The following is a 21,636-nucleotide window of genomic DNA, read 5'->3' as shown; positions in this document are numbered from 1 at the left end:
TTAAAAAAAAATTAAAAAAAAAAAAAAAAAGAAGTCAATCATCACTTTCTATATTGGGAGAAGTCTGTAGATAATGCCCCAAATCGAAAAATCGAGAAATAGTAATACAGGCATCTTATTTAATCATGTAAAGACAAAGGTAATATAAAACAATTGGCTAAATAGCGTAAAAATGGTTCCCACTGAGGACTACAGTTTTTCATAACAAACCTTATAGATTTGATTTTTTTGAGACTTGTATAACTTCAGCTTTTTAAAAAAATAGGTTAATCATTAAAAATAGATGGAATATATAGTAGAAAGGACAGAGACTATGTTGTAACATTTAGAGAGAGAAAGCTAAGTAATGTTTAATAGGAAAATAAGTGGAAACCAAAACAGGAAATGTGTATGAATAGGCCAAATATAAAGGATCTATACTTCCGTTTGCTGATGAAAAGGAAGCTAATTACTTTGAATGAAAATGTGATTGCTTACATATTTTCAGTTTTTATGTTATAAAATCACATGCCCAAACTTACTATAATCCAAAATAACTAATTCACAGTTTTAGGGTAAGAAGCAATTGTATTTCTACTCCATCATGAGAAATAGAACCCAAAACTCACACCCTTAGCAATAAATTGGTGACACAATTTAATTAGGAGTTTCATTCCTTTCCATCTTTCTCCTCTTGATATAAGTGGTACTTTTCTGAGTAGTTAGTTGGATTACAGTCCAGTTGGGAAAAATAAATAAATTTTATGCTAATTTCCATTATTAGGGTCTTCATTTTAAATATTGACCTCTGGTAACTGGTAGGTTTTGGTGGGTGGAATTTTACTTTTTAACATGTCATTGAACTGTACATTTAACACTAGGTCTGGGTGATCTCTCTGGGGAGAATGGAATTGATGGATCCTTTTCCTGTCAGTCCCTGATGACCTGTCAGGAGAGCAGGTGTTGCTGGGATGGCTCATGTATTCAGGAGTCATAGTGCAAATCTGATCAAGGCGTATATTTCCAAAACCACTCAGGCTAGTGTCTCTCATGGGGAAGAAGCCAACGTTGGCTTCCTATGCTTTAAAAAAAATGAAAAAGAAAGAAAGAAAAACTAATTATCAACCTACAGCAAATGTCATTCAACTCAAATCCCTGAAGGATAAAGGCGTAGGTGACAAATGTTCCTGGAGAGAGAGTTGAGCTGTCACTTGTCTTCTTAATGGATCATCCATGTTTGGCTGTAGAATCACATGCTGTTTCTCCTTATTGTGTGTTTTATCTGAAGAATTACTGAATATCTGCAAGTACAAAAGAATTGCACAATTTCTATAAACCTCTTGGGTTTGAACAGAACCTTAGTGTCAAGAAAGATGATAAGGGGTTAGTTTTATTACTCTTAAAGTATTCAAGGAACAGCTGTCATAGTCTTTCCTAAAACAACAACAAATAATACACCTATTTTTCCTTACTTTTGATTAGGTTCATTACATCCCATTTGGTCTGCATTGACTAAACAAGGGCGTTTATCCATGTCCTGTTCCAGAGGACAGTTAGGAACAATGGGGAGAAGTTAGAAAGAGGCTTGTTAGCTTTGTTTTTGCCACAGTATTAAAGGATATACTTTGCAAATGTCCAGAAATTAAATGGACTCTCAAGAAGTAGCAGGTTTGCCATCATGGGGAACTCTCAGGCAGAGCTCTGCAACCAGCTCTAGGATATTACCAGATACTGTTTAGAATTAGGTGATCTCTATTCAACAGTTAAGAGTTAAGAATTCTGTTCACAGTTATCAATTGAGCTTATTCTATGCTCTATGCTTTGGACACTGTTAGATTCTAGGGCCTCAAAAATAAAGTAGACATCTGTGAATAAGTCATTTCCCAGGGAATGACATGCATGTAATTCAACAATTGTAGGTCAGTGTAACGGAGAAGGGAATGGCAACCCACTCCAGTACTCTTGCCTGGAAGCTCCCATGGACGGAGGAGCCTGCAGTCCATGGGGTCGCTAAGAGTCGGACACGACTGAGCGACTTCACTTTCACTTTTCACTTTCATGTATTGGAGAAGGAAATGGCAACCCACTCCAGTGTTCTTGCCTGGAGAATCCCAGGGATCGGGGAGCCTGGTGGGCTGCCATCTGTGGGGTCGCACAGAGTCAGACACGACTTAGCACGAAGTGACTTAGCAGTAGCAATAGCAGCAGTTCAGTGTAAAAGAAGTTTGTGGTTCATGGCTGACATGAAGAAGGAAATAAACAACTCTGCCTGTCTGTGATTTCATAGAACAGAGACGCTTGAATCTGAGTCTTGAAGAGTGCTTAAAAAATTGCCAGATGGATATAAAACAATATAGGAATACAGAAGAAACTATGGGCCAGTCTAAGTAATTTGAATAATATACCTAGGCACAGAGGTATGAATTCAGATGGTACACTTAAGGAAATGCCAGTGTCCCTGTGTACCTGGAGTGATAGGAGACTAGCAGGAGATGACATTGTCCCTGACCAAGCTCTGTGAGTGACAGTACCTTTTCTGAATTAGTCATCCTTGTATCCATATTTCCTAGCACGTAATGTTAATAAATGCTTAGTAAAAATCTGATGAACAAGGAAACATAGAGGTAGACAGGGACCTCGTAAACATGAAAGACGACTTAAAGACTATTCTGAAGATCATTGGAAGTGATTGAAGATTTCTTTTTAAACAAATAATATGGTTAGATTTGGCTGTAGAAAAGTTACTTTAGCTGTCATGTGGAGAGTGATTTTTTAAGAGAGTAAAGTTGAAATTGGGAGATCAGTTAGTTTATCAGTAATAATGCAGGGATGAGATGGAGAAGACCTAAACTAAAGCAGTGGTGAGGCAATAAATGTGACTGAAATGAGACTTTTGGGTTAGAGACTCAGCAAGATTTGGTGACAAGTTGAAGTTGGGAGTGAATGGATCCAGCATGATCTTCCCAGGTTTCTAATATGGGTGACTTGGTAGATTTGCTCTTATTGCCTACAATTGGGATTCAGAAGATAAAGGAAGTTTGAAGGGGAGAGATAAATAAAACCAGTCTTTAACTTCCTGTTGTGGCAGTTTTGAGATACTATTCTGATTTCCTTTTTTTTTTTTTTTCTGAGTATAGCTTCTAGGTCACCAGCATTTTGCTTATAATATAACAATGAAAATTGAATACAGCACTTTATTTGTGGACTGATTCCTGAGCAATCAGTGTTGTTTCCTTTGATCTGGAATCTGCATCTAATAATAGAAACTGAGGTTTTTGTTTCTTGGTTAGTACTTGCATTTCCTGGAGTTATCTCAAAATGAACTTGAAAATCAACCAAAAACCTCAAGTTTTTCAGTTATCAAATCATGTGCCCCTCCTGTGCTGTGCAGTTTCTTTAAAATTAAATATCTAACTTTAGATTTGTCCAACAGCCTTTTCTAGCCTCATTAATTTTTGTACACTTCTCTGACTTCTGGGAACCTGTACTTCCAGGTTATATGCTTTCCTCTGAATCTTCAGTTGTGAGTATTTCTGAAGTTGGTATCTCATTTCTCTTTCCCAAAGCACAATATGACTTTGTCCATTTCTTGGCTGCCATATGGAATGCCTCGGCCCCTGCTTTCCACTTGTGCACATCTCCTTCACATTTGAAACCCAACTCAAGCTTAATGCTGTGAACTTTTAGTCCTTACTAGTGCTGTTTCCATGTTTGGACTCATGTAGTATTAATACTTAATCTTTTCCTGTCTATGGCACTTGTCATACTTTGTCTTAATGGTTGTTTACTTTGATCTACTATAAACATTCTTAGATTATCTTCTATATTGTCAAAATTAGTCTAAAGAGATATATACATAGGAGAGAATCAAAGTTTTTATGTTATAGGCTATTTGCTTTGATAACTTAATAAATTCTTATAAAGATAGGTAAATAGGTTATAGAACCTCCAGAAAACTTTGTGTTCTTAAGATTTTTATAGATTTTCCCAATCTATAAAATATAAAGCTTGAAATTATATGTGTATATTTTTATATATAGATACTATGTAATAGTTTGAAATTCCATTGTACCTTTCAACTAGGACTTTCATTACATCGAAAGCTTCCTGCTGCCCTCTTGTAAAAAGCTAGGTAATACAGCCAATTAACACTCCTCCGAAAATTTAAGTATTTTTCATCTAAATTACACTAAGATCAGCCCATTTCACATTTTTAGAATTTTTATATCTAATACACATTTTCAAGTATAATTACTGATGAGCTTTTCTTTTTTGTGTTTATCTGTGGTGAATATGAATTTATTTGATTATCTGTCAGAATTTATAGCGCTTTTCTTGCCAAATTATGAACCTCAAAACAAAAGAAAAAAATAATTCTTGGTGAGATAAACTCTAAAGTATCCTGTTTAACATTTTAGAAGTTGCTTTGGAGTTTAAATGTTCCATTTTCTTTCTGATGAAACACAGAAGAGGTTGAAAAGTTACAGAGTGGTGAAGTTTTTCTTTTTGATAACATAAGACTTGATAATAAAAATGAATAATTAATAGTACATACCATAAGCTCCCCTTCTCTTCCTTCCTCTTCTAAGTTTGAATAATCTTTAGTCCTTTTCCTTTTTAAAAAACCCAGTCGTCTTTCTACAAACCACAGGAAAGATAATAAGCATTCTGGATTTATTGTTGTTTTTCAGTCGGTTGGTCATATCTGACTCTTTGTGACCCCATGGACTGCAGCATGCCAGGTTTCCCTGTCCTTCACCATCTCCCAGAATTTGCCCAGACTCACATCTGTTGAGTCCCTGATGCCATCCAACCATCTCATCCCTATGTTGTCCCCTTCTGGATTTACGCCTGTTGTTAAAATCCATATGATATACATAAAACCAAATGAATTTCACTTAAAAATAAATTAGTTGAGCAATTCTGCTCAACTTGAATAGCAGTAAAAACTATAGAAATGGATATAAACTATCTAAAATAAAGCATGAAGAGAAAAATGCTGAAACAAAATTATATAACCTCAGTGGAATGATATCAAGCAGTCTAACATCTATGTAATTGGAGTCCCAAAGAATGGAATCCAGAAAAAGTATGTAAAGAAACAAGTGGCCAGAATTTTTCCAAATATGGTATAAAGAAGGTCATTCAATCCCAAACATGAAGAAAACTGTACCAAGACATATCGTAAATTGTTGAGTAGTAAAGAATGATAAAGAGAAAAATCTTAAAAGCAGGCAGAGGAAAAAAAAGACATAAAGAGGAACAAAGAATGAAAGTAGATTTCTCATCAGAAAATATACAAACTAGTAATAATGGAATGAAATCTTTAAAATACTGCAAGAAGAAAAAAATCTTGTCCACCTAGAATTTTCTATCCTGCTAAAATACTCTTCTATGATAAAGGCAAGATAAAGATATTTTCTAGACAAACAGAAGCCATGATAATTTGTCTCCAAGAAACATACACTACAGGAAATGTTTAAGGGCATTCCAAGCATAGCTAACAAATCAATAATAGAAATATAAATAGAATACTAAAAAACACCTTGTTGATCCAGAAGGAGACTAGAAAAAAGGAACAAACAAACAACATATGGGACAAATAGAATTAGCACCAAGATGATGAAATCATAAATAGGAATCATAAATGATCAAATGTACTTGAAAGTTAAAAGAGTGTAGATCTTAAATGTTATCACCACATACACACACACAATTGCCATTATGTGAGGAGATGGAGATGTTAACTAGTCTTACTGTGGTAATCATTTTGCAATATATACATGTATCTAATTATCACATTGCATACCTTAAACTTACATATATGTCAAAAATTTCTCAGTAAAGATGGAGGAATATATAAATGGTCTAAACACATCAATTAAAAGACAAGGATTATCATTGGATAAAAAAAACAAGACTCAACTATATGCTGTATATAAACTTAAATGTAAATACATGGATACATTAAAAATAAAAGGATAGAAAAAGATAGGCTGTGCAAACATTAATAAAAAGTAAGCTGGAGTGACTATACCAACATCAAAGTAGAGTTCAGAGCTAGGAATATTACCAGGGAGCAAGAATAGCATTTCATAAAGGATAAAAGGGCCAATGCATCAAAAGATAAGAGCAGAATCAGTGAATTAAAAAAAAACATTCTTTGAGAAGATAAAGTGGATAACTGTCTCGATTGATCAAGTAAAAGAGAGAAGGCACAAATTACCAACATCAGAAATGAAAGGAGGGGTATCATTTCATATCCTACAGACACTAGAAGGATAATAAGATAAATTTATTCCAATAAGTTTGATAACTTGGTTGGAATAGACAAATTCCTTGAAAGATGCAGCTTTTTAAAATTGACTCAAGAAGATATAGCTCTACATCTAATTTAAAAAATGCGCTTGTAGTTAAAAACCTTTTTACAAACAAAACTTCAACCCAGATGGCTTCACTAATAAATTCTACTAAATTTTTTTCTTCTGGTTTTATTGAGCTATAATTGACATGCGGCTCTGAATAAGTTGAAGGTGTACCTTTTATATATATCATGAAATGATAACCACAATCAGTTTAGTGAACATCTCATATAGATACAAAATTATAGTAAACAATTAATAAAGAGTTAAACAATAGAGAGGGAGAAAGTATTTCCCAGCTCATATTATGAGCCCAGCACTATCTTAACAGTAAAATCAAACAAAGATTAGAAAATCAAACTACAGATACTACCTCATGATCACAGGATACAAAAATCCACAACAAAATGTTGGCAAGTCCATTCCGGCAATATACAAAATAATAATAATACATTATGATGGAGTAACTAGTAAAATAAGGAGAGACAGAAATCAAAGGCATACATATTGGAAAGGAAAAAGTAAAACTGTCTTTGTTCATAGATGACATGATTGTTTACAAAGAAAACTATGGAATCTGCCAAAAAGTTCTTGAAACAATAAGTGAGTTAAAGCAAGATTTCAGGATGCAAAATCAAACTACAAATATCAAGTTTTATTTTTATATACCAGCAACGAACAATTGGTAAATGAGTTTTTAAAACAAATACGAAGCCTCTAACTAATAAAAATAAATGAAAAAAAAATAAAAAAATAAAACAAATATGACATGAAATTCTTAGGAGTAAGTTTAGCCATGTGTGTGTAAGATGTGTGTACTGAAACCTACAAAGCATTTCTGAAAGAAATTAAGGAACTAAATAAATGGAGATGTATACCATGTTTATGGATCAGAGGCCAAATATTGTTATCATGTTAATCCTCTCTAGATTTATCTATGTATATTCAATGCAATTCCAATCAAAATCCTACCAAGTCTTGTTAAGAAATTGAAAGCTAAATGATTCTAAAGTTTATATGTGGATTCTAATCCTGTCTCAACCACTAATTAGATGTATAAACTTGAGTCAATTATTTAACCTCTCTGTGCCTCATTTGTAAAATGGAGATGGTAAATGGCACCTATTTATGGGTATTGTGATGATTTTAAATAATAGTGGGTTAAGTGCTTTGAATAGTATCCAACATATAATCACCATTAAGAAATGTTAGCCATTGTGGTTCAGCACAGACTTTTCACTGGGTGCTCTAAATTTTGAATGATGTAGAATAAACATGTTAACATTACAGTGATGCCCAGTTAGGTGGAATTTAGGGCTGAGCAGTTTCTATGTAATGTGTGGAGCAGGTTACAATTTGTTTTGAGCAAGAGGTGAGAAGTGTAATGTCAAGTCAGTACCAAGGAAAGATGGCACTAATTAGAACAAGTAAGAACTTTGCTTTGCAGATATATTAAGAATGTAAAAGGATGTGTTCAGATCAGAAAATGATCCTACTCAAATGGCCACACAGGACTGAAGGGCAGCGAAGTAACTAGTGAGACAATTATGGAGGCTTTTATGGTCTCTGTGAGAACTTATACTATACAAATCACTCGTGTACTGATTTTCTTAATTTTTTAATCTCTCCAAAAGATGAAACTGCAAAAAAGTGAGCATTACCAATCCTGTATGAAGTTGTATTCAATAAATGCATACTGAATGAACCAGTTGACTTCTGTGGCGGTCCAGTGGTTAGGACTGTGTTTCCAACACAGGGAGCGCAGGTTCAGCCCCTGGTCAGGGAACTAAGATCCCACATGCCACATGGCATGACCGAAAAAACAAAATAAGTTAAAAAATGTTTGTTTGCTTATCATTATTTATTTATTGAAGTATAGTTGATTTACGGTATTGTGTTAGCTTCAGGTGTACTGGATAGTGATGCAGTATTTTTGTAGCTTGTATTCCAATATAGGTTATTATAAGATGATGTAGATAATTTCCTGTGCTAAGTGGCATATCTTTGTGTTACTTACTTTTTTTTATTGATTTCTTTTTTAAATTTATTTTTAAAATTTTTATTTGGAGGATAATTACTTTACAATGTTGTGTTGGTTTCTGCGGTACAGTAATGTGAATCAACCATAAGTATACACATATCCTCTCCCTCTTGAGCCTCTGTCCCACCACCACCCTCTCATTCTACCCGTCTAGGTTGTCACAGAGCAGCAGGCTGAGCTCCCTGTGTTAATACAGCAACTTCCCACTAGCTGTCTGTTTTACACATGGTAATGTATGTATTTCAGTGCTGCTCTCTCAATTCGTCCCACCCTCTTTCCACCAGAGTGTCCATTGTGTGGAAAGTCCATTATCCACGTGTGCGTCTCCATTCCTGCCCTGCAAATAGGTTCATCAGTACCATTTTTCTAAATACCCAGCATTAAAAAGTCAGTATTCTTTTTACCTTCAGACTAGCACAGTAGTGAGCACATGAAAAGTCTACAATTAAATGCTTTTGTGTAAGTGAAATTATCTACATTGTTCATGATCTGTGTTAGGATTGCTAATTCAGTTGTTACATTTAACCAATTATTTACATGTACTGAGGATCACTTAGTTTTCATAGAAATCTTAATCTTTCAGTCTATGAATTTTGATAGGTTTACGTATATAGCTTTGTTAAATGTTTCTGCATTTAATGCATTTGCATTAATCTAATGTACTTACATTAAATTTAATTGCATTCTGACTTCTGAGATGAATATTTAGTCATTAAACAAAAGGAACATTTTTCAAATAGTTATTCATAATGTCTAAGTAATCCAAGTACCATACTTATTTTAATTCAAAATATATACAGTGTCTTTGCTTTCAAAAGTACATCATAAATACAAATTCTGATATTAATCTAAAATTAAACAATTGAATTTAATGAAGTATATTTTTTCTTGAAGTATATTTGATTTTTTAAAATCAGGGACATTGATTGGTTAGATTTTCAGTCAGTTCTTTACCAAGAACAAAGCCAGGAGGAAAGGGCTCTTTTACTTGTGCCTCAGGGTGGAGGTAGAAACTGGATGCCTGAGCCTCTAGTAGAGAAACCCAGGTTCTCTTACCTGGTTTCTTCACTGTGTGGAGTCTCTTTATCATGAGTTTCACTTGAATTCAAAGGACTTTTTATACTTCTGCATTTAATTTTTGCACAGCTCTTACACACCACTGATTTTAATGAAAACAGCATTATTGAGATATTTTACACATATTATAAAATTCATCCATTTAAAGTGTACAGTGAGTTTTTATTAGGTTGGCACAAAAGTGATTACAATTTTTACATTGTTGCAATTTGGCCTTTGATATTGAAATACATTCTAAGTAAATGTGGTTATGTTATACATCATTTTAATGTGTATTTCTTGCTTTGTGTTTTTTTGCTAATGACTTATTACTTGCTGTTTATTTCTATTTATTTTAGACTAGGGAAAAAATGTTAGACAAAAAGCAGATTCGAGCAGTTTTCTTTCTTTTTTCTTAATATATATATTTTATTGAAGTATAGTTGACTTACAGTGTTTCAGGTGCATGCCTAGGTGATTCAGTTATACACATACACATATATTATTTTTCAGATTATTTTCCATTACAGGTTATTGTAAGGTATTGACTATAGTTCCATGTGCTATACAGTAAACCTTTGTTGCTTGCTGCGTATCTGGTTTTTTAAATTAGAAATCTATCATTCTGTTCATACTAAGTCAAATAAGTAGAATCAAAATGTCATAGATTTTTTAGTTGGGCCAAAATTCATGTTTTCTAAAATATATATATTATACATACTATTTATGTATATATATGTATACAAAAGGTTTTCTACTACATCAAGCAATTTTCTTATTCAAGTTCAAAATGTGTGATAAAGCAGCAAAGACAGCTCACAACATCAATAGTGCATTTGACCCAGGAACTGCTAATGAACATTCAGTGCAGTGGTGGTTCAAGATGTTTTGCAAAGGAGACGAGAGCCTTGAAGATGAGGAGTGTAGTGGCCGGCCATCAGAAGTTGACCACAACCGAGAGGATCATCAAAGCTGATCCTCTTAAACCTACAGAAGTTGCCAAAGAATTCAACATCAATTCTATGGTCATTTGGCGTTTGGAGCAAACTTGAAAGATGAAAAAGCTTGATAAATGGATGCCTCGTGCGCTGACCGGAAATTTTTAAAAAGTCGTCGTTTAAAAGTGTTGTCTTCTCTTATTCTACACAACAATGAAGAGTTTCTCAATCAGATTATAATGTGAGACGAAAAGTGGATTTTATACCATAACCGGCAACAACCAGCTCAGTGGTTAGACAGAAAAGAAGTTCCACAGCACTTACGAAAGCCAAACTTGCACCAAAAAAAAGGTCATGGTCCCTGTTTGGTGGACCTGCTGCCCATCTGATCCACTACAGCTTTCTGAATCCTGGCAAAACCATTATATCTGAGAAGTATGCTCATCAAATCGACAAGATGCGCCAAAAACTGCAGTGCCTGCACCTGGCGTTGGTCAACAGAAAGGGCCCAGCATCATACAACCAGCACTTCAAAAGTGGAACAAATTGGGCTATGAAGTTTTGCCTCATGCACCATATTCACCTGACCTCTCAACAACTGACTACCATGTACTTCTTCAAGCATCTCAAAACTTTTTGCAGGGAAAAAGCTTCTACAACCAGCAGAATGCAGAAAATTTTTTCCAAGAGTTCATTGAATTTCGAAGCACAGATTTTTATGCTACAGTAATAAATTTATTTATTGTTGGCAAGAATGTGTTGATTATAATGGTTCCTATTTTGATTAATAAAGATGTGTTTGAGCCTAGTTATAATGATTTAAAATTCATAGTCTAAAACCACAACTACTTTTGTACCAACCTAATAGTATATTCACAGAAGTATGCAACTGCTGTGACAATCTAATTTTGGAGTATTTCCATCACCCTAAAAAGAAGCCAGATAACCATTAGCAGTCACTCCCATTCCCCCAGTTCCACTCCCTAATCAGCCCTAAGTGATTGCTAACCTACTTTTTGCCTCTGGATTTCATTCCTTTTTATTACCAAATAATATTCCATTATATGCATATGTCACATTATTCATCAGTTGGTAGACATTTGGGTATGTCCACTTTTTGGCTATTATGAAAATGCAGCTGTGAACATTCGTGTGCAGGTTTTTAAACTTTCTTTTGATGTGGGATGTGTTTGTGTAAGTTTTGCATTGGACTCTACAGATATAATTTTAACTAGGTGTAAGTACAATGTATATCACCCAATATGTAAATCAGTTCAGTTCAGTCACTCAGTCATGTCCGACTCTGCGACCACATGGACTGCAGCACACCAAGCTTCCCTGTCCATCACCAACTCCCGGAGCTTGCTCAAACTCATGTCCATCGAGTCAGTGATGCCATCCTCAGCTGATGATGGTGATACAATCTCATCCTCTGTCGTCCCCTTCTTCTCCTGCCTTCAATCTTTCCCTGCATCAGGGTCTTTTCCAGTGAGTCAGTTCTTCAAGTCAGGTGGCCAAAGTACTGGAGTTTCAGGTTCAGCATCAGTCCTTCCAGTGAATATTCAGGACTGATTTCCTTTAAGATTGACTGGTTTGATCTCCTTGCAGTCCAAGGGACTCTCAAGAGTCTTCTCCAACAACACAGTTCAAAGCATCGATTCTTCGGCGCTCAGCTTTCTTTATAGTCCAATAATATCTAAATACATTTTGCTTAAACTTAGAGATAACTTAACCATTTATTGATCTCTCCTTTGTCTTCTTGAGTCACTCAGAAACTGAGTAAGCAAAAACATGTCTTTTTTATTTCATCATTCTCAGTATTGGATTCCATTTCGAAGGACTCTAGAGTTTGATATTTCATATCTTGAGCTAGAATGGAGAAGAATAGCATATTGTGAATCTGTTTACAGTTGGCTGACTATAATGGCTAACTGACAACAATAGGTCATACCTTCTGGGGTTTTTTTTGTTTCTTTGCTTTGCCTGTGCCAGGTCTTTGTTGCTGCGCATGAGCTTTTTCATTAGTTGCAGCACGTAGGCTTCTCCTGTTACAGAGCATGGGCTCTAGAGAGTGCAGGCTCAGAAGTAGCGCCTCATGGACTTAGTTGCTCTGTGGTATGTGGGATCTTAGTCCCCCAACCAGGGATCAAACCCACGTCCCCTGTATTGGAAAGCAAACTCCTAACCTCTTGGAGCACCAAAGAAGTCTGATGTTTTGTTGTTTTTAACCTTGGTCATATATTCTTATTTTGGTTTTGCGTAGAGTAAAACTTTGGAAGAATAGAATGCTTCTGGCACATAGAGATTCATTTCTTTATTGACATTTAACCTCAGAGATAGATACATCATTGATTATACAGATGAAGTGAATGTACCCAGTAACTCAAGCTGAACTTGGGCAATCATTAAGAAAGTAATTCAAAGAATGTGATTAATGTTAGGAATATTTAAGTGTTTTATTCACTTTGTCTTCTGGCCTTTGACTCAACTCTTGATTTATTAGAAATAATACTCCTCAATCAAATCAGAACTAGATTACTAGGGACTTAATAAATAGTCTTTATTTAAAATAAACTTTTTAGTATGCTTCTCTACTGTCCAAAAAAATAAGTGTTAGGTTTGTTTGGTTACAGGATTGCTAGTTTATTAGAACCAACATGAATAGAGAGGAAAAGACTAATCTAAAATGTGGTTTTTAGGTAGAATTAGTTCAGGTTGATCTTAGAATCACAGAATTTTTAACTCATTAAGGTAGTATCCTCCACCCTGGATTCCATAAATTATGTCTTTTGAATAAGAAATAAAGACATTTAAACTTTTAAGGGAGGAGAAGGAAATGGCAACCCACTTCAGTATTCTTGCCTGGAAAATCCCATGGACAGAGAAGCCTGACGGTCTATGGTCCATGGGGTCACAAAGAGTCCAACATGACATAGCAACTAAATAGCAACAATAGCTGTTAATTAACTTGGTGGGGGAAAATTCTTTCACAATGTACTATGTTTAAAATATCTTACCATTTTATTTGTCAATTATACCTCAGCAAAGCTGAAAAAAATTTTAAGGGAATTCCCTGGCAATCCAATGGTTAGGACTTCACATTCTTGTTAGTGAGGGCCCAGGTTTGAACCCTGATCAGGGAACTAAAGTCCCACAAGACCCACAGTACAGCCAAAAAAAATTTTACCAAATAAAACTTTTAAAATAAATGCACAGTAAATGTTTCCATTTTAAAAAAAACCTTGTGAAAACTTCAGTCTTAAAACTTGACTTGGGAACAAATCACTTGACTTAATTGTGGTTTGGTTGTTGACAGTCACGACTTTTTGCTTAACCGAATATGGTGAATAATTATAATTGGTTTGTTTCTGCCAGATTTGCGTAGATCAGATTTGTGACTTGTGGTTTAATTTCTTAAAGCAGGCCATTTCTTTTACTACTTTGGTAGCCACAAGAAATCCCAAACGGTTCTGGGAATTAAGAAAGTACTTAGAGTTTATTCTAAGATTTATTTCATAATGTTGACTTGCATTTTTACCCCAGTGGCCTAGTGGAGAGGATTTAAAAAGAGCTGTCCTTAGCTTGCCAAATTGTTCCCAGATACTATATCCCCAAAGGATCAGTTCAAGTATCACTCCTTTTCTAAAGCTTTTCCTGCCCATCCAACCCAAACCTTCTGCAGATTTAATTGTCCCCATGTCTATCTTTGTAATGTGTTGTATATACTCCTTTTATAGCTTGGATGACATTACTTGATAATTATTTATTTTCCAGTCCATCTTCTGCCAGATCTCAAGGTTAAGGATTATATTATAACCTTAACACTATGGCACTAGAGATTGAGCTGAAGTTTTGATAAAAAATTCTAATCCTTGACTGAATTTTAATTTCTCCCTTTGTTGCTCATAGAGAAGATAGTATCGCTTTTCTGCATTTAGCTTTATGGTAAGAAGTATGCTTTATGGTCATAATTTTTTTTTCCATTTATTTTTATTAGTTGGAGGCTAATTACTTCACAACATTGCAGGGGGTTTTGTCATACATTGACATGAACCAGCCATGGAGTTACATGTATTCCCCATCCCGATCCCCCCTCCCACCTCCCTCTCCACCCGATTCCTCTGTGTCTTCCCAGTGCACCAGGCCCGAGCACTTGTCTCATGCATCCAGCCTGGGCTGGTGATCTCTTTCACTATAGATAATATACATGCTGTTCTCTCGAAACATCCCACCCTCGCCTTCTCCCACAGAGTCCAAAAGTCTGTTCTGTACATCTGTGTCTCTTTTTCTGTTTTGCATATAGGGTTATCATTACCATCTTTCTAAATTCCATATATATGTGTTAGTATGCTGTAATGTTCTGTATCTTTCTGGCTTACTTCACTCTGTATAATGGGCTCCAGTTTCATCCATGTCATTAGAACTGATTCAAATGAATTCTTTTTAATGGCTGAGTAATACTCCATGGTGTATATGTACCACAGCTTCCTTATCCATTCGTCTGCTGATGGGCATCTAGGTTGCTTCCATGTCCTGGCTATTATAAACAGTGCTGCGATGAACATTGGGGTGCATGTGTCTCTTTCAGATCTGGTTTCCTCGGTGTGTATGCCCAGAAGTGGTATTGCTGGGTCATATGGCAGTTCTATTTCCAGTTTTTTAAGAAATCTCCACACTGTTCTCCATAGCGGCTGTACTAGTTTGCATTCCCACCAACAGTGTAAGAGGGTTCCCTTTTCTCCACACCCTCTCCAGCATTTATTGCTTTGTAGACTTTTGGATAGCAGCCATCCTGACTGGCGTGTAATGGTACCTCATTGTGGTTTTGATTTGCATTTCTCTGATAATGAGTGATGTTGAGCATCTTTTCATGTGTTTGTTAGCCATCTGTATGTCTTCTTTGGAGAAATGTCTGTTTAGTTCTTTGGCCCATTTTTTGATTGGGTCATTTATTTTTCTGGAATTGAGCTTCAGGAGTTGCTTGTATATTTTTGAGATGAATCCTTTGTCTGTTGCTTCATTTGCTATTATTTTCTCCCAATCTAAGTCACAAATGTTGTAAATAAGACTTTTCAGAAACATCAAAACTGGATATTTGAAAAACACAGAAGGTTAACTAGCTATAATTTCCACTCACAAGTAAACTAACCACTACCATATTGTTATGGACCTGGTCCCTTGGCCCGTTTAATCAATAGAAATTGATACAAGGCCAGATAAGAATTCTAGTCAGGGCTTCATTAGGGCTGTGCTGCAACATGAGGGAGGGAAAACAAGGAGCAGGTATTCTTGCTGTCTCCCCAGAGGAGCTGCTTTGGTCCCTAAAGGGGATAACGACAGGGGCAGGTCTGTGGACTGGGCAGGAGGCATAGCTTAGGTGATCTGCCCACTCCATGGTGATACTGTGTGCAGGGATCCCGCTTTTGCTCTCAGCCACTCAGAAATGGCAGTTGGTTCCTCCTGTCCTTTCTGTATCTTGTTCATAACTGCCCCAACTCTGCACTCCTGCAATTGTTTTCAGTCCATTATTGTTTCTTTGTATTCTGTTGCTCAGAGATGTTAGTCCAGGTATAAGCACTCTGGTTAAAGGTCCCAGGTCCCAGCCTGTCTCAATATGACTACCTAGGTAGACACATCATACAGTCAAGTTCTCACCTTGATGTGATGTTCTTTTGCAAGAAATTCAGGGATTTTCCTGGTGGTCCAGTGGCTAAGAATCCACTTTGTAATGCAGGGGGGACTTGAGTTCAATCCCTAATTGGGGAACTAAGATCCTGCATGCCGTGGAGCAACTAAGCCCATGCACCACAACTGAAGATCCCTCATGCTGCAATGAAGATCGAAGATCCCGCTTGCCGCAACTTAAGACCTGATGCAACCAAATAAATAAATAATGTTTTTTTTAAAAATTCATAATCAAGTGAAAACAGTAATTGAACATATGTACTACTACATGATTTTAAAGGAAAAAGATTTTTAAATTAAGCCTTGCTGGATGAATATTATAAGTGAAATTCGCTTGGTTATGTCCAATTCTTTGCGACTCCATGGAATTCTCAAGACCAGAATACTGGAGTGGGTAGCCTTTCCCTTCTCCAGGGGATCTTCCAAACCCAAGGATCGAACCCAGGTCTCCTGCATTGCAGGTAGATTCTTTACCAGCTGAGCCACAAGGGAAGCCTGAGAATACTGTAGTGGGTAGCCTATCTCTTCTCCAGTGGATCTTCCTGACCCAGGAGTTGAACTAGGGTCTCCTGCATTGCAGGTGAATTCTTTACCAACTGGGCTATCAGGGAAACAAATACTATATATTGGGTATTTTTTTCCCCAAGTCATTTAGGGAAAATATCTTTACAAGTCTTTTCCATTGATGAATTTATTGTCTGGTCAAGTTGAGAACATGAACCATAGAGATGTGAAACTACATTGCAAACAATTAAAACCAAATTATCAGAACAAGTAGTTTGTTTAAAGTGGATAAATCATCATCTATGAAGTAAGAGTGATCCAGTTAAAGTAGGAATAGGGAGGTCCTCATTTATATTCACAGTTGTTGATGGTGTGAGGGCAGACTAGCTGAAATTTAGCTGTACTAGTGAATCAGCTTCCCTGGTGGCTCAGACAGTAAAGAATCTGCCTGCAGTGCATGAGACCTGCGTTCAATCCCTGGGTTGGGAAGATCCCCTGGAAAAGGAAATGGCAACCCACTCCAGTATTCTTGCCTAGAGAATTCCATGGACAGAGGAGCCTGATGGTCTATGTAGTCCATGGGGTCACAAAGACTCAGATATGATTTAGCGACTGGCAAACACTCTAATGAATGTTTTTAGATTAAGCTCTTCATTTTTGTAACTTGTTAGCTATTGGACTGGTCTAGACCTTAAAGTTACTCTTACTACTGACACTAAAGCTTTATTTTTATTTTATTGAAGTGTAGTTGATTTGCAATACCGGGTTAATTTCTGCTGTAGTGACCCTAAAGCTTTTTCAATTCAAAAAATTTCAATTCAAAATTCAGTAAATGAGTAACCAAGGACTTATTCTTTCCACCTCCCAGAGAATTTTGTAGGAGCAAAATGTTGAGCAAGAGAACTTCACTTGTAGCTATTTTATGAATAAATTGAAAATTGTGCTTAGATTTGTCAGTGTGGTTCTTTAAATAATTAAGAAAGGTTGGAAGGCAGCAGGTTTAACCTGCTTAACCTGAGTTAGATTTGGTGGACTTTAAAAAATACGTTATCTGCTTTTGATCATTTGGTCATGTGTAATTTGTTCCTCATCCAAGGAATTTAACGATAGAAATAAACATTCATGACATAAAAACTCACCCCCTTTCTCAAGCTTTTTCTGTCTATTTCTAAGCCCTCTGCGTAATTAATTGTCCTCATTTATGTTCCCTGGCCTACTCTTCATTGTATTATGATATGCAGTGATAATGAGAAAAAGCTATATTTCCAGAAAAGCAGTTGGTGAAGTTTGCTTTTTATTATGAAGATTTTACAAACGTTACTAAAGTAGTGAGAATGCTATAATGAATTCCACATACCCATCCCCAACTTCAGTCAGCTTTCTGCTATTCTTATTTTATCTCCGCCCACTTATATCACACTTTTGTTGTTGGTTGTGTTGTTGGCTGGAGTATTTTAAAGCAAATCTTAGTGCTATGTCATTCATAAGTACTGTAGTATGTATCTCTAACCAAGAAGCCCTTTAAAAAACACACAATTACTACACTAAACAAAATAAAATAATAATTCCTTAATAATATAATCCTTGTCCAATTTGGCTAAAAACTGTTTTTCACAGTTGGTTTGTGTGAGTTGGTATCTGGAGGTCTGCACATTTGCATTTGGTTGACATCAGACTTCAGCCTCTTAAGCTTCTCTGTAAATAGGCACGCTCTGTTCTTCTAGGGCTCCCCCACCCCCACCAGTGCTATTTAATTGTTGAAGAAACTAGTTTGTTTGTCTCGGAAGATCTCCTGCATTTTAAATTTGGATGATTTTTATCCTGGTGGTAGCATTTCACGTTTTCCTTCCCCCCACCCCCACCCCCAATTTCATGCAATCTAGTAGAGTTAGAGAATAAAGTGATTTTGGAATCAGTCCTTTTGGAAAGAATGGTTCATAAGTGTAGTTACTATTGCTGCATATCAAAAAGCATAAGACCTTCATTTGTTCCAGTTTCAATGAGGACCATTGGGTTTAGGTGGTATAAATCTGATCTCTTTCATAATAAAAATGATAATTATCATCAGCATCTATTTGGTTTTCCTGAAATATAGTCCAGAGAGGAAAGACAGGAAAAAAAGATTGATTTTTTCCCTCCCTTTACTGATTTTCAGAACATGAGATGAGTTGAAATAACTAAGGACTTTTAAGAAACATAGGTATTTATATTTAATATATTTCTAACTACTATAATTATTATTCTTTTTGACAGTCAGAACTGTCCCATCTTTAGTTAGTGGACACCCCTTTTTGTTGACTCCTGTGTTGTTTGATGTGACTCTCGTAATCTTTGGCAACTTCCTTCCTTTCAGCATGTCAAGATATTCTGTGTTCATTTACTTCTTCAGACATAGAATCTCATCCGTATCTCCAAGTAACCTTGGTTCCTTTTAGTAGAAATCTAAGTATTAAGAGTATTCATTAGTACTGAACTGTTAGGCTTCTGGGCCTTTTCCATGGACAGAGTTGGTAAATGAGTGTTGTTTTGTTTTTTAAAAGAAAAGAAGTTGTATTCCTACCAGTATGCCTAGTTCAAATTAAAAATGTTTAAGGGTATTAATTGATATTTTAAAATTTTAATTTTATTGAAGTATGGTGGATTTACAGTGTGTTAGTTTCAGGTGTATAGCAAAGTGATTCAGTTATACTTTCTTTTGAAGATTCTTGTTTCATTTATAACGCTTTTGATTTTTATTTTTTTGAAATGTGCGGGCTTCTCTTGTTGCAGAGCACGGGCTCTAAGGCATGTGGTCTTAGTAGTTGCGGCTCCTAGGCTCTAGAACACAGGCTCAGTAGTTGTGGTGCACAGACTTAGCTTCTCTGTAGCATGTCGGATCTTCCTGGATCAAGGATTGACCCCATGTCTCCTGCATTGACAGGTGGGTTCTTTACCACTGAGCCACCAGGGAAGCCTGCAATTTAAGATTTCTTTGTGCCTCATTTATGTCTTTAGGATATCTACTTGTAGGGATATAGTCAGAATATGTCTTTTAGAATTATTTAAACTTGTACTGTGTGGTTATGCCAGATTTCAGAGATTCAAGTTATTTTTAGGTTATTTCCATTTTTAGAGATTGCTTTTTTTCTATTTAATGATTTTTGTTTTTTGGCCATGCCACATGACTTATGGATCTCATTCCCTGACCAGAGAACTAACCTGTGCCCCAACCAGTAGAAGGACAGGCTCTTAACTGCTGGACCACCAGGGAAGTCCCTAATGAATTTTTTTAATGTATAAAATATTTATATAATAGTGTCCAAAAGTAAAATGTATAAAATAAAGTATAAAGTGTCTGCTTCTACCTCTCTCCTGCCCTCTGCTCTTTTTCCTCTCCTAGGTAACTGTCTTTATTAATAAAAAGTAATACTAAACTTTATCTTTCCATTATTTCTTTTGAAAATGTAAGTAAATATACCTATGTATTTCTCCATGTCCTAATTTTCCACATGAGGTAATCTACTATACACACCTTGCTTTTTTTCCCCTCAGCAACATCTTCTGGAGTTCTCTTCATAGCAATGTATAGGTCCCTTCTTCATTCCTTCTTACAGCTGAACAGTACTCTATAATAAGGAGTCCGCTCCGTGAAAATGGACATTTGGGTTGTTTCCAATCTTCCAATCTTCAGTTATTGCAGGTAGTGCTGGAATGAATAGGAATATGAATACCCTATTTAATATTTTTGTTGGTTTACCTTTGGATAGCTACCTAGAAGTAAAATTACTGAGTTAAAGGGTATAAAAAAAAGTTAATTTCAAATTTTGGTGAGTGCTGTGAAGGAAGTAAATGTGTTGACATGAAAGAGTAACCAAGAGTACTCACTTTGGATAGGGTGGCCACGGAAGCCCTCCTTAAAAGGTGACATTTGAACTGAGATTTGACATTAAAAAAATGATTAACACTGCCATTTATAGACTTTCCTACTATGTGCCAGACAATATAAAGGCTTTTCTTACCTCATTTTATCTCACAAGTCTCTGCAATATCTATTTTATAATTCCCATCTTATGAATGAGAGAACTGATGCTCAGAAAAATAATTTGCTCAAGATCTTAAAACTTGTAAATGGGCGGCTGGGACTTGAATCAAGGCTGGACCCATCTGATTCCAAAGCCAGACAAGAGAAATCCTTTTTACTGTATACATTGCCTCTCTACCAGAAAGAAAGCAGAGAGAATACTGAGTTAACATCATAAATGGTTTAGTCTCTTGTTTTAACCTGGCAGAAATACAGTGTTTTGTCTTTTTTCCTCTTCTGTTCACATTTACTATTGAATGATTACAAATTCAAAATACATGTGCTTATTTTATGTGGGAATATTGTTTGTATAAGAAAATAGAAAAACATGTCTTCTTGTCTAAGTTAAGTAAAACAATTTCAATATCTGTTTTTATTGTTTTCAATTTAATTATGGTTCTCTGTTTAAAATACTGTAGCAAAAATATCCCCCAGATATTTCTAGCCTATTAAAATGATGCCCCTTCTAAGTATCCTATTTATTTATTTCACAAATATTTGTTAAAATCTATATTTAAGGTATTTTATAGTGTATATTTGAAATAACTTCATTAAATGAAATAACCAAAACATGCAAGGTTCTGTAAATAGCCTTTAAATTTTAGGCGGAAATTTTTTTCTTCTACCAGCACTTACTGAGCACGTAAATATACCATCTTAAATCTTACAACAACTGACTCAGGTAGGTACTAAACCCCCGTTTTACAGATGAAGGAACTGAGGCATAGAGAGGCTACATAATTTACCTGAGATGACTATCTAATAAGTGATAGATTCAGACCTAAAGTTCAAATTCTTTGCTATCGTAAGTTTTTCTATATCATATATAATATATTAAAAAGTCCTATCAAAAAACAAGAAAGTAAGGAAATATATTTTTCCTTGCTGGTGGGTTAAGTGCATACTACCGTCCTATGAACCATGTGTGAAGATGCATAGACATTTTCTTTGGTGTCTTAAACTGAAACTACCTGCAGTTAAAACTCAGGATTCTAATTTTACAAACAAGGC

General features: G+C 35.6%; 1 protein-coding gene across 6 annotated transcripts in view; it reads left to right on the top strand.

The window, feature by feature from the left end:
- Nucleotides 1-21,636, top strand: part of LIN52 (lin-52 DREAM MuvB core complex component) — a 109,402-nt gene that overhangs the window by 76,522 nt on the left and 11,244 nt on the right. The window contains exon 7 of one of the 6 annotated variants that reach the window (XM_043920350.1): nt 8,537-8,782. The exons of the other annotated variants lie outside the window; for them this stretch is intronic. Coding sequence (XP_043776285.1) covers nt 8,537-8,573 — 37 coding nt within the window. The 3' untranslated portion in view covers nt 8,574-8,782. Of the gene's footprint in view, nt 1-8,536; nt 8,783-21,636 lie in introns of those variants that run through there. 6 annotated transcript variants of the gene reach the window in all.

Source organism: Cervus elaphus, chromosome 12, assembly GCF_910594005.1.
Source record: "Cervus elaphus chromosome 12, mCerEla1.1, whole genome shotgun sequence".
NCBI classification, from domain to species: Eukaryota; Metazoa; Chordata; class Mammalia; order Artiodactyla; family Cervidae; genus Cervus; species Cervus elaphus.
This window is presented reverse-complemented; position numbering and strand designations above follow the sequence as displayed.